At 42.0% G+C, this 19,848-nt stretch overlaps 4 protein-coding genes across 9 annotated transcripts in view; 2 read left to right on the top strand and 2 right to left on the bottom strand.

The window, feature by feature from the left end:
• Positions 1-31: 31 nt before the first annotated feature.
• Positions 32-12,766, top strand: LOC123987809. Of its 2 annotated transcripts, none has more exons than XM_046285842.1 (6): positions 32-401; positions 4,374-6,187; positions 7,929-8,195; positions 11,155-11,343; positions 11,431-11,566; positions 11,883-12,766. In XM_046285842.1, the coding sequence occupies exons 3-6, from the start codon at positions 7,973-7,975 to the stop codon at positions 12,019-12,021; spliced, it is 687 nt and encodes a 228-aa protein (XP_046141798.1). In that variant the 5' UTR covers positions 32-401; positions 4,374-6,187; positions 7,929-7,972; the 3' UTR covers positions 12,022-12,766. The 2 variants fall into 2 exon arrangements, with proteins under 2 accessions (XP_046141798.1, XP_046141799.1); XM_046285843.1 differs by lacking the exon at positions 32-401 and adding an exon at positions 3,166-3,694.
• The window catches only part of LOC114882755 (growth hormone secretagogue receptor type 1), a 56,298-nt gene continuing 48,624 nt past the window's right edge, over positions 12,175-19,848 (top strand). The window contains exons 1-2 of one of the 4 annotated variants that reach the window (XM_029199748.2): positions 17,763-17,837; positions 19,599-19,831. The gene's annotated coding sequence lies outside the window, so the exon portion shown is untranslated. Of the gene's footprint in view, positions 12,263-17,058; positions 17,529-17,752; positions 17,838-19,598; positions 19,832-19,848 lie in introns of those variants that run through there. The other 3 variants (XM_029199750.2, XM_029199751.2, XM_029199749.2) reach the window with 3 other exon arrangements.
• LOC114882752 (eukaryotic translation initiation factor 3 subunit A) lies at positions 13,162-17,803 on the bottom strand. Of its 2 annotated transcripts, none has more exons than XM_029199741.2 (5): positions 17,614-17,803; positions 14,257-16,938; positions 13,965-14,182; positions 13,695-13,873; positions 13,162-13,615 (listed from the first exon to the last, which is right to left on the bottom strand). In XM_029199741.2, the coding sequence occupies exons 1-5, from the start codon at positions 17,660-17,662 to the stop codon at positions 13,519-13,521; spliced, it is 3,225 nt and encodes a 1,074-aa protein (XP_029055574.1). In that variant the 5' UTR covers positions 17,663-17,803; the 3' UTR covers positions 13,162-13,518. The 2 variants fall into 2 exon arrangements, with proteins under 2 accessions (XP_029055574.1, XP_029055573.1); XM_029199740.2 differs by having other exon boundaries at positions 13,959-14,182.
• Positions 18,114-19,610, bottom strand: LOC114882757 (DENN domain-containing protein 10-like). The gene is made up of 4 exons (XM_029199757.2): positions 19,202-19,610; positions 18,709-19,140; positions 18,519-18,636; positions 18,114-18,454 (listed from the first exon to the last, which is right to left on the bottom strand). The coding sequence occupies exons 1-4, from the start codon at positions 19,436-19,438 to the stop codon at positions 18,183-18,185; spliced, it is 1,059 nt and encodes a 352-aa protein (XP_029055590.1). The 5' UTR covers positions 19,439-19,610; the 3' UTR covers positions 18,114-18,182.

A 19,848-nucleotide genomic window follows, 5' to 3' on the forward strand; every position in this document is an offset into this window, starting at 1 on the left:
TGATTAAATTCGAAGGTCCCTGGTTTCAGTTCGCAAAGCTGGAAGGGACCGGTAAGGTGAGGTTGAGTAGGTGGCTGAATGGTGGTGCCACCTGCAACACCTGCCAGAGCCAGGTGGGCATAAAGAGTCAGGGCCTCAGTCTGATATTCAGTTCAAGAGACGCTGTAGAAGGTGTGGATCGGTCCCGACGCGGTCACTTGAAAATCGTTACCATTTAAATTGTGTTCGTACGGTGAGGAAAAGAGTGTTGTGTTAGAAATACGACCGAAAGTATCTAGAATCGTTTCCTGGTTGGTGGATGTTGAAGGTCACTTGGTTCAAGTTTGAATTGAGTAATAAGGGAACCTTTGCGACGTGGGAGAGAAGCGGAACGGGTGGCAAACGATGCCAAAGCAATGCAGGTAAATATTTTTTTTCCCCTTTTCTCTCCTCTTTTCATAATATTTTTTTACCAATTTTGGTTAACGACACGTTTTTGAAGATCCTTTGCTTTTATTAACTAAGAGTTACGTTTACGGTCGCGACACGAAAGATATTCCTTTTTTTTTTCATTTCTAAAGCGAGACCACTTTTTACCACAGATTATTCGAGTTTAATTCGAATCTAATTTCTGAAAAGGGGACGAAAGTTCACTGAATTACTAATTGGACGGTGCACTCTTTAAACACGTGTTTAATTCTACAGTGAAATACGTTTTTCGCTTTAGCGAGATTAATGTTATTTCTCTTATTCGGTTCTGTATAAATTTCATTATCCTTTATCGTTTTGCAGAAAGATTGATAATCACGTGCAAACACGTTCCGATCTCGGGATAACGCGAAACTTTTTAAAACGTAGAGAAATGGTCGATACCGCAAGATTGATAAAAATCGCGTACATCCGGGTTTAAGAATTTTTCAAAACAATCCGGCGTGAATGACTGGATAGCAAATAAAGAAGAAACGCATTCACGAAGTGAATCAGTGTCAGATACGCTACAACTGACGTGATGTTATTAGTACATACCGATGAGACAATGGCGCGTGTTAAATTATTCATGAGGTCATTGTTGCATCGCATCGTAACGCGGATTCAAACGTCGAGCAGTTTCATGTGTGATGAAACTAACTGCGTTTAACCCTTTGAAACTCGATCGAAATTTCCTACTAATTACCATCCTGCCAATTTTATTCGGATACTTTTGCGCAAAAAGTTCATCCTCGTTCGAGTCGAAGATGTGTTCCGTGTTTCGTAAAAGTATCTCGTGAGAAGGATTTCGTAATGGAGTTATTTCTAGAAGAACCATAAGGAAATTACATATCGTACATGCTCCAACTACCTTTCTCTCATCCTTCCCCTACTCTCGTTTCGTCTTTTTATCATTGCAAGATGGTTGTCCGCGGACAAACGGATCCTCTCTTATTCAACCGCGAAGAAAAACAGGAACGCGGTTCGATTATTCATTTTAATTCTATGGAATCGAACGGGATTTAATCGAATTTATCTATAATCCTGTCGCGTAGCTTCGATCTACTCCGTGATATTTAAAGGAAAGAACAAAACAGAGGTTTATCGCTGGAAGATAAGGTAGGCTGCGTATCCTTGTCAAAGTATCCTTGTCTGATTTCACACGCGTTAAGTCAGTGTGACCAACCGAACCGGTTCAGTTTAAACATAAATGGTTTTTGTTTTTTTTTTTTTTTTTTTTCAAAGAAGACGAGAAAATCGATGATGGGAATGAATTCGCTATCGTGAATCAGCTAATCCTCGTAATTTTATCATCTTCGAAGATGTGTTACGCGAGTCGAATGAACGTTGGAAGGGGACTGGTTAACAAGATGGTGGTGGGAGACGGTTACGTGTCCTAGTTTCACAGGCCATGGTGGACCACCGCAATGCATCTTTGTCCGATGCCTCGAAGCTAGCGGCCGGGTGTAATGTCGAAAGAGTTGCGTCAGTTGGAAAGAAAAATCTGCGAACCGAACCGGTTGTAACAACGAGTCAATCCGTTGTAGAGAAAAAATGTCCAGATATCGCCCTCGAGATCGAATCGCATTACCTTCAGGGAGGGTGGTACCAGAGATACCTATCTTGGTCCAATGTTGATGCACAGGGAGAAAGGAGAAATTGCCCGTTAGAAAGAAAAATGATCTCCTTCAAATTTTCAGCTCATATATCCACTCGTATGCAAATTATACTCGACGATATATCATCTTAAGATTTCTACCCGCGGCACGGTAATTAATGTTCACAACTACTATGATTACGTTGGAAATTTTGTTGTAAAGAATGTTTCGAGATAGCATCTCTTTCGAAACGTAATCTCTACACTTTCTCCTTTGCTCTAATTATTTTGTCTATAAACACAAGATGTCTCTCCGCGACTCATTTTTAAACTCCTTCATTTTTCAATGTCTAAGAAACGAAGCGACGGAACTGGAGAAAGTAATAGAATGAAAATGTTTTTCGAGATCCTCTGATTATCCTCGTTTTCTGTTCTCTTTTTCTACGGTGAAAAAGGGATGAAGCCAGTGTGTCGATAGAGGGCAGTTAGCCGAAGCCACAATAGAATTACACAGTGACGCGTTCCATTTCATGAGCAGACGGATACAGATCGTCGGTGGCTCTTTGTCAAATCATCTCTCTTGTCTCGTACCTTTATGCCTTTCGCTTGCTTCATCTTTTTTTCCAACCGAGCAATGATGTTTCACACGAAGCTATGTAGCTGCATCGTGATACGGTCTAACGGCATTCAGTCGACCTCATCATCCCGCTTCTCCACACACATACACACACGTTCTTCTTGTATTTTCCTACCTCTTACATTTTGCCAATTTCTGCTTCTCTGTCTCGTTCGCGTCCCTTTGTTCTCTCATCTCTCCTTTGCTGTCAGCTCTCTACCTTTCATTCCTTTCCTCCATTTCTTTTTTTCTTTTTTTTTGTCGCTACATCTCTTATCTTTTTCTCATATCTTTCTAGTCTCCCCGGTCTTCACCGGCCGCGATCTCTTTGTAGCCTCGGTTCTTTCGTATCTCTGCTCGTGACAGAAATCAAGAGTGGCGATTAACGCTGAACGTCCTTTCAATGATGGCGTCTGCTAAAAATCCCGATCAATCTTAATCGTTCTCGAAGATTAATCAGGATTCTGATGTAGAGGAACAACCCTGACCCTTGCCTATTCGCGGCAATGGCCAGTCTCCGTGAAGATCACCATCCTCCGTGAATTAAGTTCACGCGAGGATGTACAAGTCGAAGGATGGGGTAATGGTTACATAATAATTACGCGCAGCCGGAGGGAAAGGAAACTGTTTAGTCGAGCATGTATTTATTCTTAATCACAACTTATTGCCCCGTTCGAGAATAATCGGGGGCAGCTGTTGCGATCGTTTTTCATCGACAGAACTGGTATTAATGTCAGCGATTTCGCTTCAAGGTTTCGATTACGAAAATCAACGCGATCCGATGGTGGAGACCAGTCGCGACTGAAACTCGTTCTCGTTTGCAACCAGGAGAAGCCCGTTCCGTACACTTTATCACGGATTACCCGTGCAGAAATTCGTCGCCGCTCTTTTCTACCATTTTGTGACACACCGAACGGACGCGTTTCTCTTTTTTCTTTTTTTTCCTTTCGGCTGCGCGCGCCCGGGACCCACTCGCAAATTAGTTCGAGTTACTTCCGGTTGGCATAATTCCTCCGCCGGAACAGAAATGGACGGTAACCGAGTAACACTTAAACAATTTGTAAAAAGTGAAGCGCCGCGTAACACGCGGACGTGTGAATGCAATATATTACGTTCGCGCAATTGCTGTTCCAGTTACGTCAAGAATCCTACTCGACGCTGTTATTCATGAATACCAACGTAAACTCATTTTGTAAACATTGAAAAATAACTGGCGATGGAAAAACGCGATCGAATAACGCGCCGGCAAATCGCTGAAAATTGATTAACCAAAATCGTTTGCTTCTTCGCCTGTTCGTCATTAACGTATCATTTATTTAGTCTTGTATCTTTTCTCTGATATCTCAATTCCAGAGTTTCAATTTAGTTTTACCGAGACTCTGGATGAGGAATTTTAAATGCGAGACGTCGAGCCATTTCTTGAAAATCTCTTTTCTCTCCACGTGAAATCTTTTGTCCGACTTTGTTCTATGCGACGTTATATACAGGGTGTCCCATTTTAATCTGTCCAGGCAATTATTCATCCTTCAACAAATATTTCAAACGCCGTCCGAATGGAAGCGTCTTCAAGATCGTATAATGGCCTTTGTCTTTTTTTTAAATGAAAATGAAGTTTAATTTTTTAAATCTCGTCGACAGGGATAAGAGAAACGGAGCACCCTGTGGATGTATCATTTCGAAACGAACGACTTACGTGGACTGCATTGTTTACAGTTGACACAACGCGAAACGGTGTGGCTGGAAGAAAAGAGTACGCTGCAACACGGCTTCCAAGGAACCTGGACATCGAGCGGTACTCGAGAGGAATCCCGAAGCATCGTAGATACAAAATCGTGCGACGCTCGGCACAATAACTTCCGGTGAGAGAGGGAGTTAAATACGATACATGGCTTGACACAATTTCAAACGCGTACGCGTTCCGATCGTTCGCCGCAGATTCTGCAGTTTATTACAAATCGAAGATACGACGATCCTGAGCCGTCCTCTATCCACTTCCATTTCTCCTGCCAGCGCTGCACTTATTCTCGTTTACCCGCAGCTCAACGGCGATACAGGATTAACAGAAGGACACGTGTCCTTTAAGATCCTCTTCACTCCTTTTTACGATTCTCCTCGAACGAATAAAGGAACGAACGTGGTTCAATTAACGCGATTACTATCTTCTGGAATCTCCGGCGGTAACGTTAAAATTTTCATTCGAACGAGCAAGCCGGGTAGCTGTTTTTCTTTTCTTTCTTTCTTTTTTCTGAGATTTTTAACTAACCTCGTGGAAAAATCAACCGACCGCTCGGTTCGCCTAAGTGGTCGTCGGGAAAGAAAGAAAAAGAGAAGAGAGAATCAAGAAGGGTGGACCTTTCGAGGATGAGACGGAAGTAGCGGGGAGAATATTCATGAAAAACACTGGAAACCTGTAAGTTTCAAAGGATTTCTCCCTTTATCATTTAAAGCAGGGAGAAGGTAACACGCGCGACGAGGAAACTGAACCTCGTGAATTTCGCTGTCGCATGCAAATAAAGCGTTTCGAAGCGTGTCCGGTAGTCGAGCTGAAAACTTTCAAACACCTATGCCAGCGCGCTTAATTGATAATTAAGCAGCCGAGAGAAAGAGAGAAAGAGGACGATTTCCTCGTCGAAAGTAACCGGCTGAAGTTCACGGGGAAAACAATCTTCCGCTCGAACAGAGATAGTCGGGTGCAAAAATTCAATTGCGCCGCTGAATCACAAAGGGGAAAGAAATCTCGTTGAACGGCAGCAGGAAAATGGTTTTGTCCCGTTGTTTGCTTGAGCAGGTCAGTTCCGGTTTATAATCGAGCGACTATCAAATCTGTGATTCGTTTTCTTTACGCTGTTGATAAAAAGGTGAAAGGAAATCGGGACGAACAATAGCTCGTTGCGTTCGATCGGTTCCTCGACTAATACGAATCGAAGAGCTCAAGTTTAATAGAAAACTCGCAGGGAAATCGGTTACAACACTCGTTAGATAAGATCGACAAACGAGAGACTTCCTCTCTTATCCTCGAGTGTCCGATTGAAACGTAAGGAAAAAGATTAGATCGATAAGAAGAGGTAAACGGCAAATTGCCACGCTGATCGTGCAACTGGGATCGCAAGACGAGAGGATCGCGCGCAAAGGATCCCCCTTTTTCTTCAAAACGGTGGAAAGGAATTCACGAAACACGGCGAACCAGTACGGGGTACACTACACGGGCTCGTACGCGTACAGCAACGGGGCACCGAGTGTGTACAGTGGTTACCCGACGAACGGCGGCTTCGCCCAGCAGCCTCATCTCCATGAAGATTATCGGCCGATTTACTTTTACGTAGCCCAACCGTATACCATCCCGTATACGTTCGCCAAGAGGCCGAGACCGTCGTCTCTGTCGAGGCCCGGCAAACAGCCTCGCAACAGCAACTGTCGCGTGAAATTCTCCAAGAGGCTCGCCAACCACGATTTCTCGGAGAAGGTGAAGCGGGGCGAGTTCTCGAGGAGTTTGAACCAGGTGCATTTCGTCGAGAACCAAGGGCAAGGTACGTAAATAATTCTTAATAGTGAACACTAAGGAACAAATTTTCAACACTTTCCCTATGCTTTCTTCGAACAGCCACGCGTTAACATTTGCACCGGACTGTATCCGGCGCAAAGTTTTCAACGTTAGCCCGAAGTTTTGGTCTGCACAGCAAGCTTCGTGGTAGCACAAAGCGGTGGACACAAGCTCCGGGCGGTGATTAGTCAGTCTGTTTAAGAGTGAGGATGCTTCTTCAGCGTTAAAGTCGAATTTACACCCTGCGGTTGTTGCCTGTCGAAGCAACTGACCGAGTGGATCGAAACTTTGCCTTATCGGTTTGTTAATCTAAGCTTTGCTTTTCTTCGAATTTCATCTTTCGCTGTGCGTTATTTGTCAACGCGAAACGTCCGAGTTGAGACACAATGGTAGAAAGCCGGCGACGGTTGCTTTCGACGAAAATGCTGGAAATAATTAGAGGGTCGTTCGCTCTGGCCGTTTGCTCGTTTAACGAGGGATACTATACGCTGTCTGAATTGTACTCTTGGTAGATCGTTTGATTGGTTTAGATGTCGTAGGAGGATTTTAAATCGTTGATTACGGGAATGACAGAAGACTGAGAGTTTTCGAGATGAAATAGTTGGTGGAAACGTTCGGTTTTCCATGCTGAGACGCTTTCACAGGCAGAGATTTTTCTAGCAGACCGGATAATTGTTGCGAAAGTGGCATAGTTTAGCGTGGCATAATTTAAATAGTTTCTGTCGTGTAAACTAACCGATGCACACATCGGAGCGTCCCTCGTTCTTCCCGTCCATGGAAGCGTTCGTTGGTTGGAAAGAGAAACCGCTTCGAGAGAAAGGAACATTCTCCAAATATAAGGTGTTATTTCGTTGACAAGTCTCTCTTATTTATACGAAAGATACGCTTCACAAACAGTCTTTGTATTTTTATGCAAAAGAAAACGAATCGTTTGATACAAGATCCAGAAGAAAGGTGAAATTTTCGCGCCAAGTTATTCTTTCTTCGGTGTTTGAAAGTGAAATTCTTATTGGTCGTGAGTTCAGAGATACGTTAGAAGTTTCAGGAAGATCGAGGATATTGAAAATTTCGGGAATTCCATGAGTTTAGAGCCTAAGGAGGTTTCGAGGTTGCAATGGTGTCGAAAGGTTTCGTAGTTGCTAAGTTTTCGAAGACGTCGGACGCTCCGAGGGAAGTCGAAACTTCTGCCAGATATTCCACGGATCAGAAGTTTCAAGGTAGCGGACCTTAAGGTACCTCGGAGGTTCCGAAGGGCATCAAAAGTTCCAGGAAGATTCGGATTCTGATGCGATAGGTCGAAGGCATTCCGAAGGTATCGCGATATCAATAGATTCTCATAGATTCCATTGATATCGAGAATTTCCTTGCCGGTAGAACTTGAACAATAAGAGCCGTTAGGCCATCCATATCGAGTTCCTTGTATCCAACGACGTTCGTATCGAATTCCGCGAACTTGAGATCATCTCCTATCAGCTTTCTCGAGATTAAAGTATCCGATGCAGCGATCATTTGTGTACCGATTCCCGATGAATTAAAGAATATCTCTCGGAGCTTTCTCCTTTCGTATATATTTACAATCCAATTTACCGTATCGTTACTCTGGAAGTTTGTCGCGAGTAAAAACAAACCAGGCAAACTTGTTCGCGGAACGAGAGGAATGCGGGGCTGCATATCCGGTACGACTCTCGCCATTCGTTCATTTCTTTCAACCTTTCTCTACTGTCCAGTGATCTCGAACTATCCGAAGGCTGGCTTGCCTCGTGACCCGAGGATGACGTCGATGTTTCGAAGAGGTACCATCTTCGCCACCTTCTTCCTATCGTTGCTCGGCGGAGGGTTGGTTTGCGCCGCCCTGGTAACCCAACACTGGGTCGAGGCGCGACCTTTGAGAACGTTGAATCCTCAGGTCAGCTCCGGACGGGTTCACTTTGGTCTTCTTCAGGGGAAGAAGGAATTGAACGTCGGCTACGGTTGGAGGACCTACCACATCTCCGGTAAGTTTATTTATTTATTTTGTCGCGATAGCATCAGGAGTTTGCGTCCCGAATGCGGGCTGCTAACCAGCACCGCGTCATCGCTAATCGTAAAAAGCTGAAAACACAGGTGCTGTTCATCGAATTTACTTTACCGTGAAGTTTACGCGTTAACACACTGACCACGTATTTATTCGCGTACGTTGACCATGAATACCGGTCTGCTGAGATATTCAATCTGCCCCGAAGAGCCGCTACTTCGAGTTTCCAACGAGTTCTGATCTTCAAACAAATCCGATCCGCGATTGCTTTTGTACTTGAACATCGTTTTTCACGCGCTTTTAAACGCGTCTACCCGCGAATCGTTCGACAGAAGGAGCGCGGATATTTTAAAGCTCGAAAGGAGGGAAATCCTCGGTTAATATCAGTCGACCAGTTATCGTCGCGGAGAAGCACACGAGGAAGATTCTCTGGGTAGCCGGTGCGATACTGTGGGCCATAAATTTTGTCGGATAGTTGGCCAAAGCCCGAGAATCTCATTCGGCATAACTGTACCTGCACGCGATCCCCGCTGTAAATGGTGAACGAGGAGAGTCGCGAGCACGTTCGCCATAAATCCAGCATTTGATAATCGTTCGATCAGCTCCGTTTCGTTTTACTGCGCGCTAGACGCTCTCTTTCTGTTATTAGTCACGAAATCGAACTAACGAGGTTACGATTCCCGCGTTCTCTCCATCGATCGTTTGCATGTTGCGACGAAAGTCGCGGGGGAAAATTCTTCGAAAAGGCGAGGTTGTAAAATCGGGAAAGAAATTAATTCTACCATAGAAATCGTTGAAATTTCATTTGGAAATCTTCCAGAAAACGCTTCGTCATATTTCCATGCTCCCGCCTCGGCTTTTCACATCTGTTTTCCCTCTGTTCGTGTTTCGCTTGGATCCCGAAGTTTGACGAAAAAACTTGAAAGAAAAGAAGTTTCCTGTTCCGCTCTAGATCCATTCAGAGACGTAACGAACGGATCGAACACGCTATGAACACGGGGAGAATGTATCAGGATAATAATCAGGCCATCTTGCGGCTAGGTAGTTTCATTCAGCCGGCAGCAAGGTGTCGGGTATCGGAATGGTGTTTGAAATTTTCACAGCGAATGAGTTGCATCGATTTTTCAGCCTTCTTTGCATTAGCGAAGTAGCAACTACGTTAAAGGAATTTTCCTTATTAATGAAGTAAATAATTAATGGAAATATTTGATGAAAAGAACTTCAGAAAGGGGCAAAGGTAAATGAAAGTTTGTCTTTCATTTGCCCGAACAAGTCGCTAGCTCCTTTGATTTTATTTATTTTATTCTTGACCAAGAAGAGAGGTCGCCATCCTCTTGCTAAACTGTTTAAATGCAAATGTCTGGGCTGTGTTCGAGCACAAAGAATCCCCGTTAACTTTACAGACAGATCGCGTATCTGCGTGCGAAAACAGCGGCTCGACGAGCGTATCGAAACGGTGCGCCAAGTATACATATATGTACGTCACTCGATAAGAACAATGGGATCGTTGACACGCGTCACGAGGAAGGTTTCTCTTTCATCGAAGCAGACCAGTAGTCCCTAAGGGACTAATATCCCAGCTCGATCACGTTCCTAGTCGCCAGTCGCGTGCACACACGACGAACAACGCGGGGTCAGTTACGGCCTTGCATTTTTATCCCCAACGCGACGCTGCGCCAGCAAATAGTATTCTGACCGTGTTCGATCGGTATGCATGTCGCAATAGGATCGGCGTAATCGCTTATTAATTACCTGCCTTTCTCCCAGCATCGTTCACCGACGATCAACAAACGAATTAATTGCGTACGCGCACGCGACTTGTGTTTTCCTCGAAGGTGACATAGGCGAACACTCGTGTGACTAGAATTTATAGCTTTCTAATAGCCCTAGGAATCTTTGATTGTGTTTAGAATCGTTTTCACCGAGGACCCTAAGAATAATTATACGTCACCTATCATTAATCTTACAAGCTTCATAAAATTTCACACCGTTAAGAGCGAGCGTCCGCGATTATCCAACGCTCGTACGAAGAATCGCGAGGCTTACGCGGATATACCTTAAGATTCCTTCTAATTTCTAGTCGCGATTTCATCGAGCTGTTTGACGACGCTTTACGCGACTCCCACGCGTTGAATCCGAAGAAAAACGACCAGAGGGAATGATTCCGTCTGCGAGAGTAACCAGCGAACCCGGTGATCGTAACAATAGGAACAGAAACTGGTTTCCGAGCGTGCAAAAATCGAGAACCGTGCCTCGTGGTCGACTTTCACGTGCACACCGGTTAACTCGTATCATCGGCTTCCTCCGACGATGCTGACCACGGAGAATATTAAAAACCCTCTTCCTCGAAGTCACGTATCGTGTTTTCCTGTTTCCAACAGTTCTCCTCTTATTTCGATAAACGAAATGCAAATGGAATTTCAAGTTTCCCCTTGAAAATCTATTTCTTGTAATTAAAATCGTTTTTCGTACGCTTACGTTAGGAAACGAGGAGAAGCTCCTCTTGGTCGAATTCCTCTGACGACCCGTTCGTGGACGCAACCTGTTAACTTGCCTCGTCCCGGGCTAATTAAATAGTCCGTTATTTGCGATGCGATGCGATGCAACTTGAACTAGCCAAAGTAAGAGTATTTACAGCGCGCTTAATTATTCATCGCTCGCTACGATAACTTCTGTTTGCACGCCAATCTGCGATTCGATTCGCTCGGAGAACCTTCGCTTCGAACCGATGAAATTTTTTTTTTTTTTTTTTTCCTCCGGCTCAGCGTTAAATGTCATTTACAGTTACCTTTGAAATGATAAACAGCAAGCGCTGCGATTTGAAAATTTGTAACTCGCCGGGAAACTTTCGGGTAACGCGAACATTCGTGTCGCGTCGAAGTTGAAACGGAAGTAATATCGTCAAGTTCCTCAGGAAATTTCTACGTGCTTCGTTACAGTACCTCAGATGATCAAACAAGATCCTACGGTGATGTCCTGGGGACTTTGGATTAGCACGTTAACGACAACTTCGGCGGCTCTTGTCACCGCGGGCTTAGCTGCTCTCCTGGCTGTTTTGAACACGGCCACCTCGCCGAGATCGAAAATCCTCTCGGATCCAGGAGTATACTTCGTAAACGTTCTAACGCGTGAGTTGGCGAAAGAATTTAGTCGCGATAGAGAAAAGCAATCGGAGAAGATAGTTATTAATTTTTAAACGAGCGTTTTTCTTTCAGTGCTAATGTGCCTGGCAAGTACGAGCACATGGTTGGCACAATATTACACGAAGCTGTACTTCAACGTGCTTCTAAAGGAGGACATCGACAATATGTGGACCAGCGAAGGCTCAGCTGAGTTGGGTTATTCATTTTGGTAAGAGGGATGAGAGCGTCTGTTGTCTCTCTGCTCGATTGTCCGACCATCCATTGAAAGTATGAAAACTGAGACAAACTCCACCGATGATTCGCCGTTTCCTAGTTATTGCCGAATCCTGAAATCTTTCTTCCAATATCGTGGACGTTTTGTTTTCTTTTTTCTTTTTTCTTTTTTCTTTTTTCGATGCTCCGTAGAGAGATTGTTGGTTTGTTAGAAGTTTTGTTATCGAGCAGAGTTGTTGACTAATGCGACATTTCAACTAATGGGTCTATGATCACCTCTGGCAAGAACAAGATTTTTGTTTACTTTCCAGGCTGGTCGTGTGCGCTGGTGTGGTACATTTAATCAGCATAGCATTAGTCGGCTGGGGCTCGGGACGGGACAAGATCGAACGTCTCGAGACAATTCCGGCGCTAGAGGAAAAGACAGCCGCGGCAATAATGCTGTATTGAATCCCATCGCTGTTGGGACGAACGTTCAAAGGGAAGAACGGATCCATTACAGAAATGAAACAGCGCTGCGAGATGTTGGCGCAACAATGGAAGGAGAGCATCGAACGAGAAAAGCAAAGTACATTTCCCTCGTTCAACCGGTGTGTTCTGTGAAGTTCCTACGTGTTGGCATTTCTGTTTATGAACGGACCAGCGTTAAATACTCTTCGAGTTCTGCAGATTTATTACGCATAAGTTGGAGGTTTGTAAGATTTAATTGCATTTAACGCGTGAATCCCGGTGAAAAAAGAAAAGTGTAAAGTTATGAAAGAACTGAGAACTGAGAACTGATACGTTGCTAGATTACACTATATTTTTCGATAATGAATCTAATATTTAATTACAGATATCTGTAACACGATTTATTACTTGTCTCTATCCAAGTGATAGTATTTATTCGTCGCCGAATCTTTGTTTATGGTTCTAACATTTTCTATCGCTATTCCAGGCGCGTTTATTAATCATTAGATTAACGTTAGAGGAATGTTAGTATGTGTTAGCGTATACTTTGTTTACGCTGTGTTTCCATTCGTTCAGAGGATAATAAGTCGATTTGGTGGCCTTGCAAACGTTTCGTTTCAGTGTCGTAGGATGTAAATAGAAACGGAGTTTGATACTCTGTAGTGATTTATTTATTATGTAGTATTTTAATTACGAACTATATCATAAATGTAATAAAACAATTAAAAAGACAATACGGATAAGATGCGTAGATTTTCGTTTATATCATGATAATGAGGTCGGTTGTTACGATCGTCCCAAAACTGATATAAAAGTTAAAATCGTTGCATCGAGTGTGTACGTGTACGTGTACGTGTGGAAGAATTATTGATCTTTCATCGTGACACAATGGTTCTTCTTTGTTCGTTCCATAGGGAAAGGTGTGTCTTACAGCATATTTCGGTTTTAGAAAAAAAAAAAGTTTTACATAAGAATTAGGATACAAGAGACTTTATTTACGTTTTGAGACCATTAACCTTCTGCCATTAGATTATCTAGCCAATTCAGCTGGTTGACACTCGTACTTGTTCGCCATCCCTTCTGCTCTGTGTACATTGATTCATATTTCATATTTCATATTCAATTTGATTCGTACATACATTTACTGTCAGAGCGGTTATTGTTTTATTTTTTATTTACAACTTTAACATATGTAACGCAGCATGAGAGATTTAGAAAATTGTTGAATCCCTTAGAAAAATCATAAAAACTCAATCTTGTCATTCTTTTTCGTTTAATTCTTTTGTAATGCGGGTGTGAAGTGGCTACGACCCACCATCACCTTTGTGCTTTATCCTTTACTTGTTATTCGAGTATATCAGAGAAAAATGAAGCGGTGCACAAAACAGTAGAGTTGGGCCCATCGATAGTTTCAGGCAAAAGTCTAACTGCATATTTATGCACAGTTCTCAAAGAATAATAAACGTTGCCTCTATGGGTAACTTTCCAGTCCTATTGTTAACGCCGGCTCACCTGTGACCACCCATCATCCTCTGGAGGTCGTCTTCTTTCTTCGTGTTTCGGTGGAAGCCTATCTTCTTTCGGTTCTTCTCGTCTACAAGGTAACAAAATTAGTAAAAAAAAAGAAGAAGCGATATAAAATTAGCGAAGATTAAATTTAAAGGTTCGCTTACTTCTCGTCCCGCCTCGGCGGGTCTCGAGGAGAATTTTGTATCGTGTCGACTTTGTCGCGCCAATTTTGACCACCGGCGTTACGCACCGTGTCCTCGCGACGATGAGTTCGACGTTCGGGCAGCCTGCCGCGACCACCACGAGAACTATCCGACACTGGATCCCGTAGAGAATCGCGCATCTGTGTACAAACAAATATATATATATATATTTTATTTATGGTTAATATGAAAAATGTTGTTTCTTTATCATCGTGTCGTATGTACATTCACCGAACGTCCGTCCATTCCACGATCTTTATCTAGTCGGTCCCTCTCTCTCGTGTCGTCCTTATCGAAATCATCTTTCCTCCACCTATCACCGGTTTCCTTTTTCGGTTTTTCCTCGTCTTTTCGCCATTTATCCGCAGTCTCGCGTCTCTTCCAACGCGAAGAATCATCTTTGACACCGTCGTCTTTTATGTCAATAGAGCGACGCCAAGACATCTCCACTGTAATTGAAATAAAAATAAATATATTACTACATAAATTACACCTAGTAAGAAAATGATGTAAGAATAAGTACTTGGTTTATCTTGGACGACACGATGTGTCCGTTGCTCTGCCCCACGTCTCCAGGTATCTGACATTTCTTTCTCCTTTTGCCTTTCCTCCTCCAGTTTTCGTTCGATCTCAGCTTCCCTGGCTCTAGTGATCTCCGCCTGTCTCTCGATCTTAGCCAAACGTTCAGCTTCCTTTGCTTCTTCTTCCGCGCGTTTTAATCTCTCCTCTTCTTCTCTCTTGGCCCTTTCTTCTTCCATTCGTCGTTTTTCTTCTTCCTGCTTGATTCGTGCCTCCTCCTGACGTCTTCTCTCAATGGCTTCAGCGCGTTCCTTCTCCCATTTCGCTTTACGCTCGGCCTTACGTTCCATTTTACGTTTCAACAATCTGCCCGCTCTCTCTTCGTTCAGAACTTTCTCAAACTCCTTCAGCTTCTCTAAATAAATACTCTTACGTTCGGCCAGAATCTTCGCTAAGAAACTATCGTGATCCTCCTTCATTCTCGCCATGCGTTCGCGAGTCGCGACAGCCTGCTGTCTCTCCTCGATGGCAAGAGCGATTCGTTCAGCCTCTTGCTGTTCCCAACGTTGCTTCGCCAGTTCCATCTTCTCCTCGACCGCTTTCTCCAACAATGGTATCTCTTCTAAACGCTTGGCACGTTCTAAATAATCTATCTTCTTCTCCTGCGACTTTAGTTTTTGCTGCATCTCTCTGCGTTCCTTCTGCAACTCTTCGGCCTCCCTAGCCGCTATCTGTTCAGCGTCTAATTTCTTGATCTCATCCTCGTCTAACTTCTTCAACACCTTCTGACCGTGACTAGTTTGAGAAATCTGCTGCATCTTCTCCTTCAGATGACGATCCTTGATCTGTTGGATCTCGCTCTGCTGCCGTTTCCTCTCGCGTTCCTCCCTTTCTTGTTCGAGCCTCTTCTGCTCGGCCAACATTTGCTGCCTCTGTAATTCCTCCTGCCTTCGCATCTCCTCTTCCTCGCGGACCGTATTGATGTGCTCGATGTACTCCTTTCTTTCTTCTATGATCTTGTGCCTTCCTAGAATCCTTTGATGTTCCTTCAGCTTCGTTTCGTGGTAATGCGTGACCATGGCGGTACGCAATTTCTCACGTTCCGTTTTCTTCTTATTCGGATTGATAATATTGATCGCGCGATGGAGTACAGTGGCCATATTTACAAGCTGGCAACGAATTTGTTCGGAAGGCATTGCTTGCAATACAGGACCATCGGGATGGTCCTCCCTTTGGGCCTCGGAGAGATCAACTCCAAAGTGCACGCACTTTTTCCCGTGGTTAATCCTTATTTGCATATCGTTGTAACGCACACAGTCTACCAACAGACGCTCCAGGTGAAAGTCTGTCGTAAATTTAGCAAGCTCCAACAGCCTAGCGAACTGTATGGTTTGATATACTTGGGATATTTGATGAACCAAACGTACTAGCGTCACGTCTTGCAAGGCTGGAACATACTGAGCCAAAGGGCTGTTCTCGTCCGCCTGGAGCGTCTGGATAACAGAATCCACTCGGTTGCACAGTTCCAGAGGATGGAATTCAACCTCCAGCCAGGAATATAATTCTTGCAATTGCGGAGACGCTAGATTGACGATATTCAATCGAACGATGTCTTTAAGGAGAGAAACTCTGGTAGGTGGTTGAGTGAGTCCTAAAAGCGTCGCGAGTTTCTGAGCTTTTTCTAATGGACTCTTGTCCGTTTCGATGAAACGATCGAATTCGGGATGAGCTGATGGCAGTGGAATAGATAATGTAGCCAACAACACACGATTGGCCATTCTCTGTTGTTCCTCCAATGACATGTTCTTTTTCATTTCACGGGATAGCTGCAGCAATTTAAACAACGCGGCAGCATGGAAAAGGTAGTTTCCTGCTTTCCAGAAAACCATAGCTAATTTCTGATAATAATTAGCCATGGTTTTTGGTACCGGAAGCTTCTTCGATAAATTCATCATACCGTGCACATCTTCGGAGGACTTGAAAGCTTCTTGCCATAGCTCCATTTGAATCGCGGAATCGAGTTGATTCAATCGCGTTTCCAAGTTCAGTTGTTGAGTTTCAGCTCTGTTCATGGAAACGTTCGAAACAAGGGCTGGTAATTTACAAATTTCTTCTAAATGTTTTCGCAATTTTTCGCACAGCTTACGAAATTCAGTCTTACGATTATATTCAAGACAAAATTGGAAGGCCATGCGAGCGATATCATGGTACAATGTTTCTACATGGGCATTGGTTCTCAGCAGCTCCAAACACTGACAATAAGATTCCCATAAAAATTTCACCCAAGGTGTTAGAATAGTACGATCGCTTCTGTCTTGTGCGTCTTCGCCGCTGACCGCTGATAACAAGATACTTTCAGGAGTAGCCAAGTTATCCAGATCGTCTATATCTATAACAGCTTGCTGACTCTGCTTTCTTGCTTGATTTGTCTTTTCTTCTGCCATACGTAAATATCCACGTATGACATTCTCTAAACTTCCAACATTTACAGACTGGAACATATTTCGATACTGGAACAGGCCCTCCTTTGCTATGTGTGACTTTTTTAGTTCTACACAAAGATCTAGGTATTTGAACATTATAGGTTCCAATACAGATTCTGACCAGTTGTATGTCCATTTTTTATTCCGGAAGACTTCTTGCAAAGTATCTAATGCCCGAGATGGTTTCCCTACTTCGATGAATTCTGTTGAAAAAAAAAACATGAACATTTTGTAAAATAAATCCAAATAATGATTTTGATCTATAATGGTTTAATCTATTATATATATATATATATATATATTAAATCATAATGTCCAAGTTGCATTACAAAATAGTACACAGAGTTTACGTAACACAATAAATATAATAGATACTTGTACTGTCAAAGTCAATTCAATGTTAGTAACAGATCAAAATGTTCAAAAATAGATAGGTTCAACGAAAAAAGAAAAAAAATAAGGCAACGAAATTTGATGTTTACAGGCTACTTTATTAAACATAAAGAAATATGTACTTTTTTTATCCTCATAACATACGTCGCACGTAGCAAGGGTAAGGTTTACATGTAATTTGCAACAATTATATATAGTACAATATTTTCTTGAGCATCAATTGAATATGAAATCATTATTAGGGATACATATGGTTAGGCAAAATTAATATTTTCAAAATTTAGGCAGGCGTGACTATAGGCGACTTGAACGTTATACAACAAGTAGGAACGTCGTTCACGATCAATCAACGATGCAGATGCAGCGGGTCTGGCGAGACATTGTAGATCATCAAAAATAGGTGCATACAGGGCGAAAGAAGTTTTTGATTCTAGATTAAATAGCCATCGGCCATGTCATATCTTGTTACGAGCTAGTATACGTACCATTCGCTCTTTTTAGAGCATTCTCAGGTCTTTGCCCGTATCGCGCCATTTTTTCGCACGAATACAGTTAATTTCACACCATACACGCTCGTGCAAAATCCGGTTAATCTACGTAGAAAATTTAGGATTTAATACTTTAACTATACGACGTTTGTCACGACGCACCTCGACCGCGTGTACCGGATGAAAGGCGGCCACTATGGAAAAATGGCTTCCCGTAATATGTAAGTCAAATCAGTCAACTTGGTTTGGATAGTGTCCTCGAAAAGAATTGATATAGATGGTCAAATATTTGCAAAAAAATGCAATTTGGTTTTTACTTTAATCACGTAAACGATAAACTGTTAACGCAACTATTTTGCTTGTCTCAATTATGCGTGCCAAATGGGCTTGGCACTAGATGTCGTAAGGGTCTGTTTTCAACGTAACCATTTTTGCATTGGATAAATCCAAATTTTCATATACAGTCCGAAGTATAATAAAATTTTAGGACACTTCAATTAAATGCATACATTTATTAATTTACAAATGAGAGAATATATTTACAAAAATATATGAGTATGTATAAATTATAGTAAAAATAGGTTTTCGGCTACGGCTAAATTGATTAGAAAGTTTTCTACAGCTGGTGGTAAATTCTTTTCTTTCAATGTTTGTGCAGAAACCATTTTTCTTCCATCAGGTCCTTGAACTAAAGCTAAAGACTTTAACTGATTCAATAAATCCTGTGTCTTGTCATTGATTTCAGATATTATTTGAACTTCTGTATATGATTGATTTTCACTCAATTGAACCATGAACAAAGCTATTTCTTTGTGGGTTTTTGTCATTGTTAAACTTTCTAGAAAAAGAGCATTATTTATTAATAGAATAAATTTAGCGATATTATTCATATTTTTCCTTACCTTTTGCATGCGAAGCAACTGTAATTTCTCTGGCTGGAATATTTACAAGTAAATCAAACAACTCTGTTCTTGATGAAATAAATACATTTCTACACCCTGCAATGTAATGGGTATGGCCCTGTAAAATGTTTTATGGTAAATTAGAATTTATAATAACTAGATATCACAGGGCACAGAGAGATTAAAGTACCTTTAATTCTGCAAGTTCATCGTCAATTAGATCAACCCAAGGGAACAAATTATCAGTAACTTTACGGTGCTTCATTAATTCAGGAAATATTCCAATCCATTTTAGAAGTTGTTCCAAACTATGGTGATAAACTATTATTCTTTTCTTCAAAAGAAGAGCTGTATATATTAAAATAGTTTCCAATTCAAAGGTTTTAATCATTTCTCTGATGTTAGTATTCATTGTAAAACGATGACTATTAAAGTCATCAGAAACAAATGTTCCATTTTCTTGAGTAGAACAAGATCCTTTTGTAAATACAGATAGGTATAGTTGTAGAATCTCTGTTGGTTTCCCAGTCTTACAGTACATTTTGCTAAGGACTCTGGACAGTACTTCATACTTCCTTGGATTAAAATCCTTAGCAAATAAAACTAATGCAAATTGCTTTACCTGTTAGATTATAATTCATTAAGTACACAGTTATTTCAACTTTAACGATTATGCAACTTACTTTTGGTAACTTATCTGAATCAAACACCTCGCTGCAATGTATGTAAAACCAACTGTGTTTGTGTCTTGAAAACACAAACACTTGAGAAGAATTATGTTCCAGTTCTAAATTACATTTTCTTGCAACGACAGCTTTTTGAGATTCCGCTACTCGCGGATAAGACCATGTCCATAATATATCACCGTTAGAATCTTTTTCAATTATACTACAAGAAAGTAAATCCGTAAGAGGTGCCATTTCAAAAACGTATTCTATAAATTTATTGAATCAAGTTGAAATGTTCCGACACTTCATTGAAAAATAGTATACAATAAATCATTATCGTATCCTAATTTGGATTATCAAAGCATATTATATCTATGTTAGAGTGAGATATTCAAATTTGACATTTCTCCAGGTTATGTCAAATCTGAGTCAGTCACGTGGTGCCCCTCGGCGGGGAAACACCGAACCATCGAAGTGTTTGGAAAGGAACGTGTTTAATTTGAATCAGTATCACTTGTATCCTTCAAGAAGAAGAACGTGGTGATTGAATGTGATATATTATGTTTGAGATGGAAAGTAAACGTTCGAAGGTTCTTACTACCGCTTACAAATGTAAACGAAGTAGCGGATGCAGGATGCTGGCAGGTATATAGTGTAGTCTC

This window comes from Osmia bicornis, chromosome 5, assembly GCF_907164935.1.
Source record: "Osmia bicornis bicornis chromosome 5, iOsmBic2.1, whole genome shotgun sequence".
NCBI classification, from domain to species: domain Eukaryota; kingdom Metazoa; phylum Arthropoda; class Insecta; order Hymenoptera; family Megachilidae; genus Osmia; species Osmia bicornis.